The sequence below is a fragment of the Piliocolobus tephrosceles genome, chromosome 10 (genome assembly GCF_002776525.5).
Source record: "Piliocolobus tephrosceles isolate RC106 chromosome 10, ASM277652v3, whole genome shotgun sequence".
Classification (NCBI taxonomy): Eukaryota; Metazoa; Chordata; class Mammalia; order Primates; family Cercopithecidae; genus Piliocolobus; species Piliocolobus tephrosceles.
This window is the reverse complement of record NC_045443.1, coordinates 6,126,502-6,139,757: the sequence shown is the minus strand read 5'-3', so window position 1 is coordinate 6,139,757 and position 13,256 is coordinate 6,126,502. Positions and strand designations below refer to the sequence as shown.

The 13,256-nt window shown below is 48.6% G+C and overlaps 1 protein-coding gene across 1 annotated transcript in view; it reads left to right on the top strand.

The window, feature by feature from the left end:
• The window catches only part of ANO2 (anoctamin 2), a 364,608-nt gene that overhangs the window by 122,930 nt on the left and 228,422 nt on the right, over positions 1-13,256 (top strand). Inside the window, exon 11 of the mRNA XM_031936252.1 lies at positions 4,106-4,170. Within this exon, the coding sequence (XP_031792112.1) occupies positions 4,106-4,170 (65 nt within the window). The remainder of the gene's footprint in view (positions 1-4,105; positions 4,171-13,256) is intronic.

Genomic DNA, 13,256 nt, shown 5'->3' with positions numbered 1-13,256 from the left:
TGTGGAGAGAGAGTCAGTCCTGAATTTTAAAACTTGCCTTCCTAACAAGAAAGGCACTTTTCTTCTTGGTTTCAACTGGGGATTCATTTTGCCATGCTGCACGACTTTCATGTTACTGTATGGAGAAGCTGAGACCTGGAGAGGTGGAGTTACTTACTAAAATGTTCAAACAGGTTAGTGTAGCATCTGGGAGTAGAATCCAAGTCTCTTCCATTCAGGCTGCCCCCGTCTCTTAAATGCCTCCGAGGGGGCTACAGCGTCTTTCTGCCTGTCTCAGGTGTAGCTGCTGTCTGAGGAGCTTGTGGCCTCAGAGAGGACCATGAGTCCCAAACACCTTGATGTTCTCTGGCATTACAAAGGGTTGTTGCAAAGAGTTTTTAACACTTGAGTTCCTTTATAGTCTCATGAAATCCTTAAATTGATGACCTCTGTCAAATGTGATTCCTGGGGAGCCAAACTTCCTGCTTCTATGCTCTCATCCACCAGGTGTGATGGTTCCTGCGGTAAACGCTTGGGGCAGACAGACAAATCTGGGGTTACGTCCAGGACTCTGGAATCAGGCACTGTCCATTAAGAAGGAGCAGTAGTCCCTCCCTGGTGTATTTGCTGGCTTTGCCAGTTGGTAAAGAGAGGACATGGTGAACCTCTAAAGGAGAAAGGGGATTCACTAAGAGTTGCATTAGAAGGCTCTAGACTCTGCAAGTTTAAAGGGCCTGTTACGTGTCTGTGCTTTACTCACACCATACTGGTCCTTACGGGGCAGGACTCGAGAGTGTGCCTCTTTTCACCCTGCCTGCTGGTCCCTTCTGGGGCCCTGCAAGCTGGAGTTCAGCACGATCCGTGACTAAACCTTCTTAAAGATTGGGAAGGGTCTCCAGCACTCTCCACCTCCCTCCCTGCCTCCCCTGCAGGTGACAGAAGGCATATGAGCTAGCCTGGGTATCCAGGCATAATTGCTGCACCGCCTCCCAGCTTTGGTGCTGTGTCGCTCCAGCTCTGTGTTTCAGAGGCTGCCTGATCACTGCCTCCTCCGTATGCTTCTAGCTTTTCTATATCAAGCCCAGATAGTTCTCTTGGCTCCTCCTCACCTATATCCACAAGCCATGGATACATCTTTGTGTTTAAAAGAGACCATGGGGAGAGAGGGACTTTCTGGAAGTCTCTTTCAGCAGGTCTGGGATTCAGCCAGCGAAAAGGCTTCTGAGGTCAGCTCTCAGTTGAGGCCATACTGGATTCTTGGAACATTTTTCGTTTTTTCCTCCAGGGCAGTGGCAGATAGGTGTTCTCAAGCTCAAGTTTTGGCTGGGCATACGACTTGGGGAGGAATTTGCTCTGGAGGTCAGGGCCTATAAGGCAGACAGTGACGTCCCATAGCTCTCGAGAGGGTGCCCTGCCTGCATCTCCTGATGCAAGCTTATCTCCCTTTGGGCCACAAATGATGTCACTGTGAAAACCAGGTGCTGGAGAGCCCAGGGTTTGCACTCAGGAGAGTCAAAACTCAAGCATTAGAAGCACCCAAGATGTGGGAGGAGGAGATGTATTAATAACAATAAGATTAGGTTAGCCACCGCCCTGGAGTGAGCAGCAGCAGTGCTCATGAATTCAGATGTTCCTCTGCCTTCATGCACTGAGTAACCCGTTTTTGTATCTGGGTTTCCTCCATTGCATGTGGTGGAACTGCTGGTGCAGTTTGCCTCTTTAGGACCCGTGTAGTTTCTGGTCCTGTTTTGCAGTTGCTGGAAGACATTGTGACAGTAAAAGTCTACCACCCTTAAGTGAGATCGCTGGTTCTCATTTCCATTTTAATGTCATGTCTTTAAAGATTCTTAGGTAAACAGGATGGCTCCCTGTAGGGCTGATGTTCAGATGGGCTTCCGAAGCACCCGATTAGAGTAGGTTCTCCTTGACAGATTTCCTCATGAGTTGTGTGTGATGTAGTAGGAGCATAAATAATGTAACAAAATAGCAGCTGTATTATAAATCTGTCAATTCCAGACAAATAATTTAATAAAGTACCAATATTGATTCCGCATGGGTATGTAGATGAGGTCTCATGATGATCCCTTACTGAATGATTTTATTTACCGGAATTGATACACAGGTTTAGTGAGACACACGCTGATTCTGGTAAAGTTGCTGCAGAAATATTCCCAGATAGCCTGGCCTGATGTGTTCAGTTTTGCCCCTACCCCTCTCCTGGAGCCACTCTTGTCAAGGTGATCGGTGACCTCAAAGCCACTGAATCCAGCGGCCACTGCTCATCTAACCTGACCCATTAACAACATCTGACACCGCTTGTCCTCTTCTTTTTGGTTTTTTTTTTTTTTTTTTTTTTGAGACGGAGTCTCGCCTTGTGGCCCAGGCTGGAGTGCAGTGGCATGATCTCGGCTCACTGCAAGCTCCGCCTCCCGGGTTCACGCCATTCTCTTGCCTCAGCCTCCGAGTAGCTGGAACTATAGGCGCGCATCACCGTGCCCGGCTAGTTTTTTGTATTTTTAGTAGAGACGGGGTTTCACTGTGTTAGCCAGGATGGTCTCGATCTCCTGACCTCCTGATCTGCCCACCTTGGCCTCCCAAAGTGCTGGGATTACAGGCGTGAGCCACCGCGCCCAGCTATCCTCTTCTTTTCTTTGAAACCTTTTCTCCCCTTGGCTTCCTGGATGCCACACACTTCTGGTTCTCCTCCACATCACTGGCCGTTCCTTCTCTCTCCTTTACTGGTTCTTCATTACCCTCTTGACCTCTAAATGGTGGCGTGCGCAGGGCCCAGACCTCAGGCTTCTTCTGTACTTACTATCTCTTCTTTGGTGATAACATCCATCATTTAATGACTTTACAAATGTCTTCCTCTTCAATAACTCCCAAATGTACTGGACTCTTCTTTGAACTTCAGATTGTTATATCTAGCTGCTCGCCATGCCGCTGGATACCCAAAGAGCATCTCAAAAAATGCATCCCCAAGTAAGCTCTTGATTCTACCCCCACTAACCTGTCCTTCCCACAGTCTTTCTCATTTCAGTAAAAGGCATCACCATGACTCAGTGGCTCAGGCCAAGTTCTTATTTCTTCTCATCCCACATCCAATCCAACAGTAAATCTTACAGGCTTTACCTTTCAAATCTAAGCAGAATCAACTAGCTCTTCTGTATTTGCTGCTGCCCCCATGGTGCAAGCCATCATCATCTCTTCCCTGGACCATTCCAATAACTTCCCTATGCCTCTGATCATTCTGTTCTCCACACAGCAACCAGAGTGAGCCTTCTGCAATCTCAGATTGTTTTGCCCCTCTACTGCAGATCTCCCAGTGGCTCCCTTCAAAATCCAAATTTCATCCAGTGTTGATACAAAGATTTTAGCATGGCCTACAAATCCCCAAGTGATCTGGCCATCCTGGTTCTTTCTGACTTTGTCTCCCAAGTTCTCCCCATGCTCACTCTGCCCCAGCCACATTGGTTCCCTGTTCTTCCTGGGACATGCCATATGCACTTGCCTTGGGGCGTTTGCACAAGAAGAGTGTCCTGCCTGGGACACCCTGCCCCCTTCCTTTGTGTCTCAGCTCAATGTCACCTCCTCAGAGAAGCCTTCCCTGGCCCTCCTGTCTACAGTAGCACCCCACTCCTCTCCCTTCCTTCACATTCTACTCCCTGACCTTGATAAATTTTTCTTCATTAAGATTTCCAAATCTTATCTGTTTATATGTTTATATTTGTCTCTCCACACCAGGGTGTAAGCTTACTGCTGTATCCAGTGTGGGGACAGTGCCTGGCACATAAGGAGATGTCACTAAATACTTGTTAAATGAGTGAATCACGAACATCAGGGCTCGTTTTGCTGGACTAGGCAAGACATGGGAATAAAGAAGACGGGGTTCTGCTAATCAGGTGCAGGACTGCCGCAGAGTGTGATAAAGTTCACCTCTATTGTTTGGGGAAGGAGAAGCCAGTTTCCATAGCCTCCTGATTCTGGACCTCTCCCCGTGGATGTCTCATGAGAATTTCTTCAAAGCTGGGCTTTGGGGATCAAATTCTGACTTGTTAGGATGGACAAAATCAGGTGAAGTTTCCCATCTCTACCTCTAACCTGTTTCCTTATTTTCTTTGTTTAGCTGCTGTATCAAGAATGGGCGCGCTATGGAGTGTTCTATAAGTTCCAACCTATTGACCTCATCAGGTAAGAGGTGGTAGGGAACTTTTGGAAGGATCCTGGAGATGCAAGTCCTGAAAGATGTATCAAACATTTTGACTCCGGTAGTCTTTTGCTCACGTGGAGGGATCTTCTTTTCTAGCTTCTGTGATCCCCTCGTCTGCGTCCCATGGGTGGGGAAGCAGCTGGGGACACAGGAAGGACATGGAGCCTGTGTGGCACAAAAGATCTGTGGATTGATAGACCATGACCTCCACCTTGAGGTCTTCAACACTGTGGTCTCTTTCCCTGCCTGTTCTTTGGGAGGGGTGCATGGAGCTGTCCCACTTCTTTTCCTTAGTCTTGTCTAGAGAAGAACCTGGATGAAGCTGATTCTTGGGTTATGCCCAAGTGCCAGTGTTGATCCAGGAAAGGGTGGATTTGGCAAATCACTTTGGGAGTATGCTGGCTGGCCTGACAGAATGTGGATTTCTTACGGCTTTTCCACATTAGAAGGGAGGAGAGACTGGGCCCTGGGATTCCTCCGTTGCTTGTTGTCACAGAATGATTCCTGTTTTCTGGCATTTTGGACATTTCCCCAGCTTCTGTTGAACATTAGTAAAAAGTCCTTTGAAAGAACTTGCTGGAATGCCATAAGTCTGACAGTAAATGGGTTCAGGGCTCTAGAAACTCAGTCTTCTGACTGGAATGTTGGGCTGCAGCACTGTGTGAAAGCACTGGGCTGAGAGTTTGGAGACGTGAGTTCTGGTCTGGGCCTGGCCACTAAGTGCTACCATTTCTTTGGGCAAGTCCCAATTCCTCTTTGATATTCAGGGTCCTGGTTGTCCTAACTTGGGAGGCTGAGCTGAGGGATCTGTGGGTTCACATGGTAGAATGTGCTCATTTGGAAAAGATGGGCCGCCGGAGCCTGCAGGAGGAGGCTGCGCCATCGCGAACATGGCGGACTCACTGCCCTGCAGTCACCTAATGAGCTAATTAGTCAGCCTGAAAATAGAGCATGTTCCTGGCTGGCTGCCCTGGGCTGGGATTGTGAGAGGGGCAGCAGCCAGGAGAATCGAGTCTAGAGGGAGGAATTCCAGCTTCTTCTTGGAAAGAGAAAGCCTCATGGAGGCCAGAGTTTGGGCAGCTCACCTCCTACACAGAGATGCAGCGGCCCTCCCAGTGGACAGAGCTTGGTTGGATGTCTCTTGGAAGCAGGTGTTTGTTCCAGCTGAGGACTGTGAACCAAGGTCTTGGGTGGGGGAGCAGGGACATGCGGGGCCTGTGACCGAGACTCCTTCACCCCGTCTCCCGTCCCCTGGCTGCCTTTCATGTGGCATGGGCCACCTAGACTGTTCTCTGGGCCACACCAAGGCTGATCATTCCATTCTTGGTGGGCTTTGATCTTTCTCTCTGGATCTCAAGTGGCCACCCACTCTGTCGCCTGTTTTCTCCAACTACTCATTCGTTTTTTTAAAAAGTATGATTAAAAAATAAAAATTCTCCCTACCAGAGAGCCCTGTCTTTTCCCCCAGAGACTTCAGGTGACTCGCCGCCAGCTGAGTGGGAAATGGCTCCAATATGCACTCGGTTTTGGCCACCAAAGCAGCCTCACCTGCAGGGGAAGTATTGCCTTTGGAGGGGAGCCCTGCTCTGGGGCCTGGCGGTTCCTGAGGATGGAGAGCTCAGATCTGTCTAGACAGGGCACAGTGTGCTGGAGCAGGGCCGGAGGCTGTCTACAGCTCCTCACAGATCAGAAGGCCCGGAACACTCCCACGGCCCCTGGGCAAGGCCAAGGCTTGGTCAGGAGGGAGAGGAGGAAGGAACCTCAGGAGAATGGGACACTGAGCAGCATGTGTGTGGGGAGCCAAGGCAGATGGTGGTGGTGGTTGTCATCCCCGTGGCATAAGGAACTCTCTGACCTCAAGAAACTGCTGGCAAGAGAAGTGATGGAAGGGATGGTGGTGGGGGACGCTAGGGGCAGAGGTGGGCAAGTACCTGGAAAACTTGTAGAGAGAGATGTGGGTTGGAGCGTGCAGGGAGCAGCTCCTTACACTCGCTGAGCTCCACACCAAACTCCTCATTTTACGCTCCTTTACCAAATGGTCCCAACTTGCTTTCTCTGATTCTGTCCAAGTCCTCTCCTTCCTCCTCTTCATCATGACACAACGTGAGACCTCAGTAATCCCTGACTGGCCTCACTCTCACTTCCCACTTCCCAATCTAACTCTCAGTCTTGGGGATTCTTCTTCGGCACCATTTCTCCCTTTTGCCACTTCCTCTCCATCATTCCTGCCACCTCCTGTCGGTGCCCACCTGCCTGCAGAGTTCAGCCTGTGGCTCCCTTCTTGAGCCATCCCAGGCCCCACACCGTGACAGTTTTGCTCCATGACTAGTTACTACCATGCATGGCACCCTCTGTGTGCCTCACAGAGAAGTTGCCCTCATATGGTCTGTGCTGGAAGAGTGACGGAGCAGGGGAATCTGGCACAGGCGGAACATGATAATTCATGCACAGGCCTGGCCAAGGTCTTTCCCACCCATTGCTTTGGGTGTTCAGCTCCTCATTTTTAGCGCCAAGCTTCTGTTCCTCCTCTGGAGCCCTGGTGCTCCTCCTCTGTGCCAATTGTTTGGAAGATTCTAAAACCTCTGCGTGAGCCATTGAGAGCTCATGGGGCGGGAGACCTGTTTATATGTGGAAGGCCCCAGGACTAGCTCTCCTTCCCCTTCCGCAGGCCTTCAGGCCTCATTTTGGGTCTTGGGGTCTGAGACACCATTCCTGGATGTTGAAAGTCGACAGAGGGGAGGCAAGATGCCCTTCCCTGCACCCCTGGCCCCTGCCTCCACCCGGCTGCAGCGTCATTCGTGCCCAGCAGGCTGCACTGTGAGACTGCTAATGGCCTCCAGCCCCATAGGGCTCTCCTCCTGATCCTGCCTCGGCTCTGGAGACCAGGGGCCTGCAGGCCTGTGAGTGTGAGCCGGTATGAGAGTGTGTGTTAGTGTGAGTGTGAGAACATGTTAGTGTGAGAATGTGTCTCTGTGTGTTGTGTATGTACAAGAGTGGGTGTGTGTGTGAGTGCACGTGAGTGTGTGAGTGTGTGTGTGTGCGCGTGCGTGCCAGAGAATACTTGTGTCTGGGAGACTGTGTATATGTGAGGGTGTGTGTGTGAGCGTGCATGAGTGAATGTGAGCGGGTGTGTATGAGCATGTGGAGTGTGTGTGCATGCTTGTGTAGGTGTGTGTGCGAGTGTGTGTGTGAGCGTGTGAATGTGTGTGTGTGTGTGGGTGGGTATGTGTGTGTTCATGAGTGTGTGTCAGTGTGAGAGTGTGAGTGTATGTGAGTGTGTGCATAAAGTGTGTATGAATGAGGATTGTGTGTGTGTGTGTGTGAGTGTGTGTGAGAGCTCTCTGGAAAGTTCCCTAGGGAGGTATCCAGCAGGAACCTCGATGAGTGAGTGCACCCCAATCCAGAAGACCTCCTGGGTACTTCCAGCTGGCAGCACTTGTGCCCTGGCAGAAACATGGGTTGTGACTGATAATATAAGGAATGACTCCTGAGCTAGACCGAAATGGCTCTTCTAGTCCTTTAGGGAGCTGGAAGAGGGTCCTCACAGCTGGAGGAGGACATTTCTGCCTGCACTTCTCTGGTTCAATGCCCTAAAACCCAGGAGGAAAACGGCCCTTATTTTCTGGGAAAACTTGGGGACTGGAGGACTTTTGGATTTGTACAGGTCTGATCCAGTACTAGTCAGGGCTATAATCTATCTTTTTACTAAAATTAATATCTGCTCCCAGGTTGATTTTCTTAGCTTGGACGTTTTGATATGAATGAGACAAAACAATAGGTCTGAAGCATCTTCTGAGTTTGCTTTCTCTTCTGACTATGCTCTGCTGAAACTTAGGTACAAAAAGTTTATTCTGAAGCAGCTGCCGCTGCCTGCCTGTGACAGCATGGGAAAGAGAGGGTTCTAGAACTGTACTCAGCTCAGAGGGATTGCAATCTGTTGACTTGTGGGAGTTCACCAAGGGGATAATGCATGGGGAGCTTCACTGTACCAAACTAGGCCTGTAGTCTGAAGAGGGGTGATGGTCCTGACTCACTCCCACCTGTTCCAGGGGTGCTCACTTCATGAGTGAGGCTTCCTGCACTTAAAGTCAGGCCCGGGGCATGAAGCCCACACATGTGGAAGCTCTGGAGTTCTCTCAGACATGTCCCAGCTTGGAGCCTGGAGATACGGAACAGCTTCCACGAGGATCTGAGAGTGATCTCTATGGGGTTACCATTTCAGGAGCCCTGGGGTGGCACTGTGCCCCAACCTTACTACACATCTCTACCAGCCCTGTCTAGCCTGACATGCCAGGAATGGGATCTCACTCCTACTGCAAGGCACAGGTCACTGTCCTTGCCAGGGTTCCCCGGCGCTGCTGCCAGAGACTGCGTGGTTTGATCCATCCCTCCTCCTCTCTGGGCTCCGCTGCCACCCTCCTGAACTGTGATCCATCTGAGCGCCCCCTGGAGGGAGACCGAGGAGGCCATGTTCTTAGGAGGCTTCTCAGCAGGCCAGGTCGGGGAGGGACTGGCCAGGCCACAGCTGGGTTAGAGGAGGGAATGGAGAGAGAAGAACGTTGATCAATCCGTGATTACTTATTTCCTTAGTCCTGCTGCTTTCTCCTTGATTTTTCTTTGGGATTGAGAGAGGCAGTTCAGCTCAACACACATTCACTGATGCTTGCAGTGAGCAAGTCTCTCTGCTTGGCAGTATGGGGAGGGGCGACAGCGATGAAGGGAGAACTTACGGCCTTTAAGATCTAGGAGTTAGGCAGGGAGACAGGTGTGTGCAAGACAGGATTCAGTGAGGGCTCTCCGGACTGTAATAATGTTCAAACCTCTCAGTATGGGATCACATTTGAAGAGTAATTGCTGCTAGAGGAATAAGACAAGACTTCCTGGAAGAGGTGGCCCTCGAATCGGAAATGTTGCTTTCTGAAGGACGACTGAGGTTGAAAGAGTGTGTCTATCACCAGCCTGGACTGCCCTGTGGAAGGATTTATAGTTTAGCCTGATATTAATGACTGAAAATCACGTTGACTCAAAGCCAGATCCTTCCTCATTGTTGATTGGGAGTGGTGAGATCAAGAACTTGGCTTGCAGACCTTGTCTGTAAGGATTCCCTGCCAACCTGGCCCAAGTCCCTTGCTCTGCCCCACGAATTAGCAGGGAATCCAGGGTTGGAAGGAAATGAGGCTGGATGCATGAAGGGAAGCTAAGAAGAGATGACACGTGGAATCAGCACTATGGCATTTGCACGGGTCTTATCACTTAGAGGTTGAGTTTAGCTAGAAAACATTTTGCAGTCTAGAAGGAAATATACCTCATAGGCTTGAAGACTATTCTTCCTTTACCTTTGAGGGTATGAGAGAAAGTAGACAGAAAAAAGCAGCAGCAGCTGGTTGAGGTGAAGCAGAAACAAGGATGATTATGTTCTGTGCTGTTACATTCTGGTCCATTTTATAGATCAGGATATAAGTCATGCTGTTAATCCCATCAAACTGTGGAAAGGCTCTGCTCCAGTCTCCTTTCTCTCATGTCCTCCACGGAGTGCCACACTCCTCCAGTTGTACCCTTTCAGAAGGAAGGCTGTTGGTCTGGTGGTTGACCAATGGAAACAGGAGTTGGAGTACAATGCTACCAGCTCCAGTTCAAGGTGGCAGCTAATGACTTCTGAGAGTGGCTGTCTAGCCTCACAACAGCCTTCCAGAGATGGTGGCTCTTGTTTTAAACTTTTCATCCTCCTTTCCGTCAGATCAGCCACATGATACAGATGGTGGATCCCAAGGCACCAGGAGGCTCCACAAGTTCCCCGTGGCCACCTGGAATTCCAGGGCAGAGCTGGGGAAGGAAGGAGCTGTCTGGCACCAGCTCATTACCTCCTGGATCAGCTTATGTCATGCCCCGGGGAGGAAAAACTGATATTAGTCTGAAAAATATGACAAGCTATATATTTGTGCTGTCTTGGCCCTATTGTACAATAAGCTTTCAATTATCCGGAACCTCTAGGAACAAACCATAGTGTCACAGAGACAAATGAAGCTTAGAAGTCAGACAGTTGGATACCTGATCCTGAAAGGAAGGAATGAAGAACTTTTCTTGCAGCATATTCATCTAGCAAATGCCCAGCCTCTGCTTGATTTTTCTTGGAATAGGGAGCACCTTACCTCTGGGACAGTTTGTTTCTGTCTTGGGCATTTCTAGCCCCTAGGAAGTCATGAAACTAGAAGGAAAACTCTGCTGTTTTCCCTAATACTGGTCTTAGTTCTGCTTCCTGGAGCTGCGCAGAACAAGTGTACCCTGTTGTATAGGCCAACCCATTAAATATTTGAAAATAACAATTGTGTTCACAACAGTGCTCACATATCTAAGCTTTCTTTCACACACCCCAAATACTCGCAGGCATTTCTGCGTTTTCATATCAACATGTGTTCCCCACACAGACTTATCATTGTGATCGTCCTTCTTGGGACTCACTGGTGATGAAAGTTGGAAGAGGAGGAGACTTACATACACCTTGCTGAAGCAGTTAAGCCAACACATATTTTGCACTATCAGACACTGATCCTGGGGATACCGAGATGATGTAAGCATGACCCCACTCAGGGAGCTCGAGTTCAAAGTGAAATCTCCATGTTTGCAGATGACCACTGGGTTTTCTGGAGGCTGATGGAGAACATTTATAGGAGGTAGCTGTGAGGCTGTAGGAAAACATCATATGGAAAAGATCACGAGGGAAAGTCGGCCATTTGTGATGATGGGCTCAGAGGTATCAGCTCTGCATCAGGCAGAGATCTTTGGGGATGGTTATAATTCTTTCTAGAAACATCACTGTGATGTGATGCAGCACCATAGATCCCTTGAATTCTCAGAACACTTTTGAAAACCAAACTAGGATTGCATCACTCAGTGATTTACCAAATCATGGTAGAACCTCACATGTGTCTGACTTAGGTCATCACACCTAAAGAAAACATAAGCAGGCTGGGACTGTTTCACAGACGGAAAAGTGATGTGATCAAGGATTTGGAGAGGCATCTTTCTAATGTTGGATTTAAACAAGTAAGAGTTCCCTATTCTTGGAACAAAATGGAGAAGGAGTGAGGCTGACAGTCAAAAGATGGATAGTGTGCCTGTGTTTGTGTTTATCGAACCCTGACGCACCTGCCCAGGAACATTCCTTTAGACCAGGAACAGTGAGTTAAGAGAGAAAAGAGCTCAGTTTTACCTCCAGATTTGTTTCCAGCTGCTGTAATATTTGGGCAAGTCATTCTCTCTTGAGCCTCAATTTTCTCAGCTATGAAATAGGGCTGATAGCACCTGTGCTACCTGCCCACAGTATTACTGTGAGGATTCAGATGAAGAGCTGTACAACTACTGTGATGATGGCTGTAGGTCTCGTTAAATCAATAAAATTTTATTGACTCCCTGTGGGGGGAGTTATAATATTCATTAAAGTGGTGGAATATCATATGCTTCCTTAGCTTAAGAGCTTTGACAGATATTGCATAATCATATTGTATGACTGTAAATCAAGACACTGTATGCATTTTCTGTCTGTGACCTCTGTGCCTCCCAGCGACCCTGTGAAGTAGATATTGCTATCTTCATTTCACAGGCAAGGATACTGAGGTCAGTGAAGTAAAGGCTTCCCAAAACCACAGAGCAAGCTCATCTGGAATTCAAACCCAGGCCTGTCTAACTCTAGAAACTTTTAGTTTTTTCACAGTACTCTGTAGCTGAAGGTGCCACAGAGTTTCCATTCAGCGGATTTCAGGCTAGCTGGGTGTCCAGCCCTCTAGTGTTAATCCCTTCAATTACCCATCTCCAGGGAAAAACGGTGGTGTGGTCTTCTGGTATGGGCCGCACGCGGACCGTAGTCGACCTTGGCTTATCATGGGGCCATCTTTATGAACATCCCTCTTTGTGCCTAGCATGAGTGACGTATCACTCTCAGGGCCTCTGTTCAGCAACCCCAGAATGCCATGTTTTTGATTTTTCATTTCTATTTTTTTATGATCTTTTTTTTTTTTTTTTTTCTGACTCCTTCCATGTTGTCAGATTGTCAGCTGTCACTTCTTGCTTTTGTCAACTGAGTAGCTTCTGTTCCCAATTCTAATTTACTGCTTTGTCTCAGTTGCAGCTTCGGCAACCAGACACCCAAGCAAGTTAGCACTGTGCACGGTTCATCCTGGAATCTGGCTTCTGTCGAGTGGGGGAACTTTTAGAGGGCCTGCTTTTGTGCTGGAAATGTCTGTTTCTGCTTCCCAGTGAGAGTGAAATGACGTTTCTGAAGTTCAAGGGGCCTCAGCACTGGGACCAGAGTGAGGATGCTACAGCAGGGAGCCCTCACTATGAAGAGCTGTATTTTTGCCCCCCTTGCTTGTTTGGGGAGGTCATGAAAAATCCACCCTATCAGATATTTTTCTTAAAAATAGAGCTCTGAGTCTGTTAACAGCACAAGAGTCAGTCCCTGCATCAGGATCTGCTGAATGCAGAGCTTTGTACTGGGTGTGGTATTGAAGCCTCAAAGCAGGGGGAAAATGTGATCTTGAAGGGTACTGATGGGACACAAGGTAGTCACAAAAGAAAACTTCTCGGGTAGGTCACAGAGTAGCTTCCATTGGTAACTAATGCACAAAGCTGTGTGTAGCAGTGCTGGGCAAGATAGGGAGAGGCTTTGAAGGACTTAGTAACTGGCTTCAGGGTAGCAGATCACACAAAAATGAAATGTATGAGATAGGTGAGTTTTAAGCAGGAACCAGAGATTTGAAGGAGAGAAGAAATATGGTTGGGGGATTTACAAGATTGGGATTTAAGCATTCTTGGTTAGGAGATGTTGAGATAAGAGACTTGAGAAGGGGCTAAGGCGGAAGAATGGCTGAGAAGAAAGCACTGGGGCTGAGCTAGACAAGGGACGTGATGGTAGGGAAATTTCAGGAGAGGATCTCAGGTGGTTTCTCTGGAATTTAGGCAGGTGGAAAAACAGAGGGCTTAAGGAAGGGTTTTTGTCTCATTGTATTCCCAGCTGGACAGGTAAGAGTAGGCACAAGGAGTTTCAGTTCTTCCCTCATCTCTCCTGGGG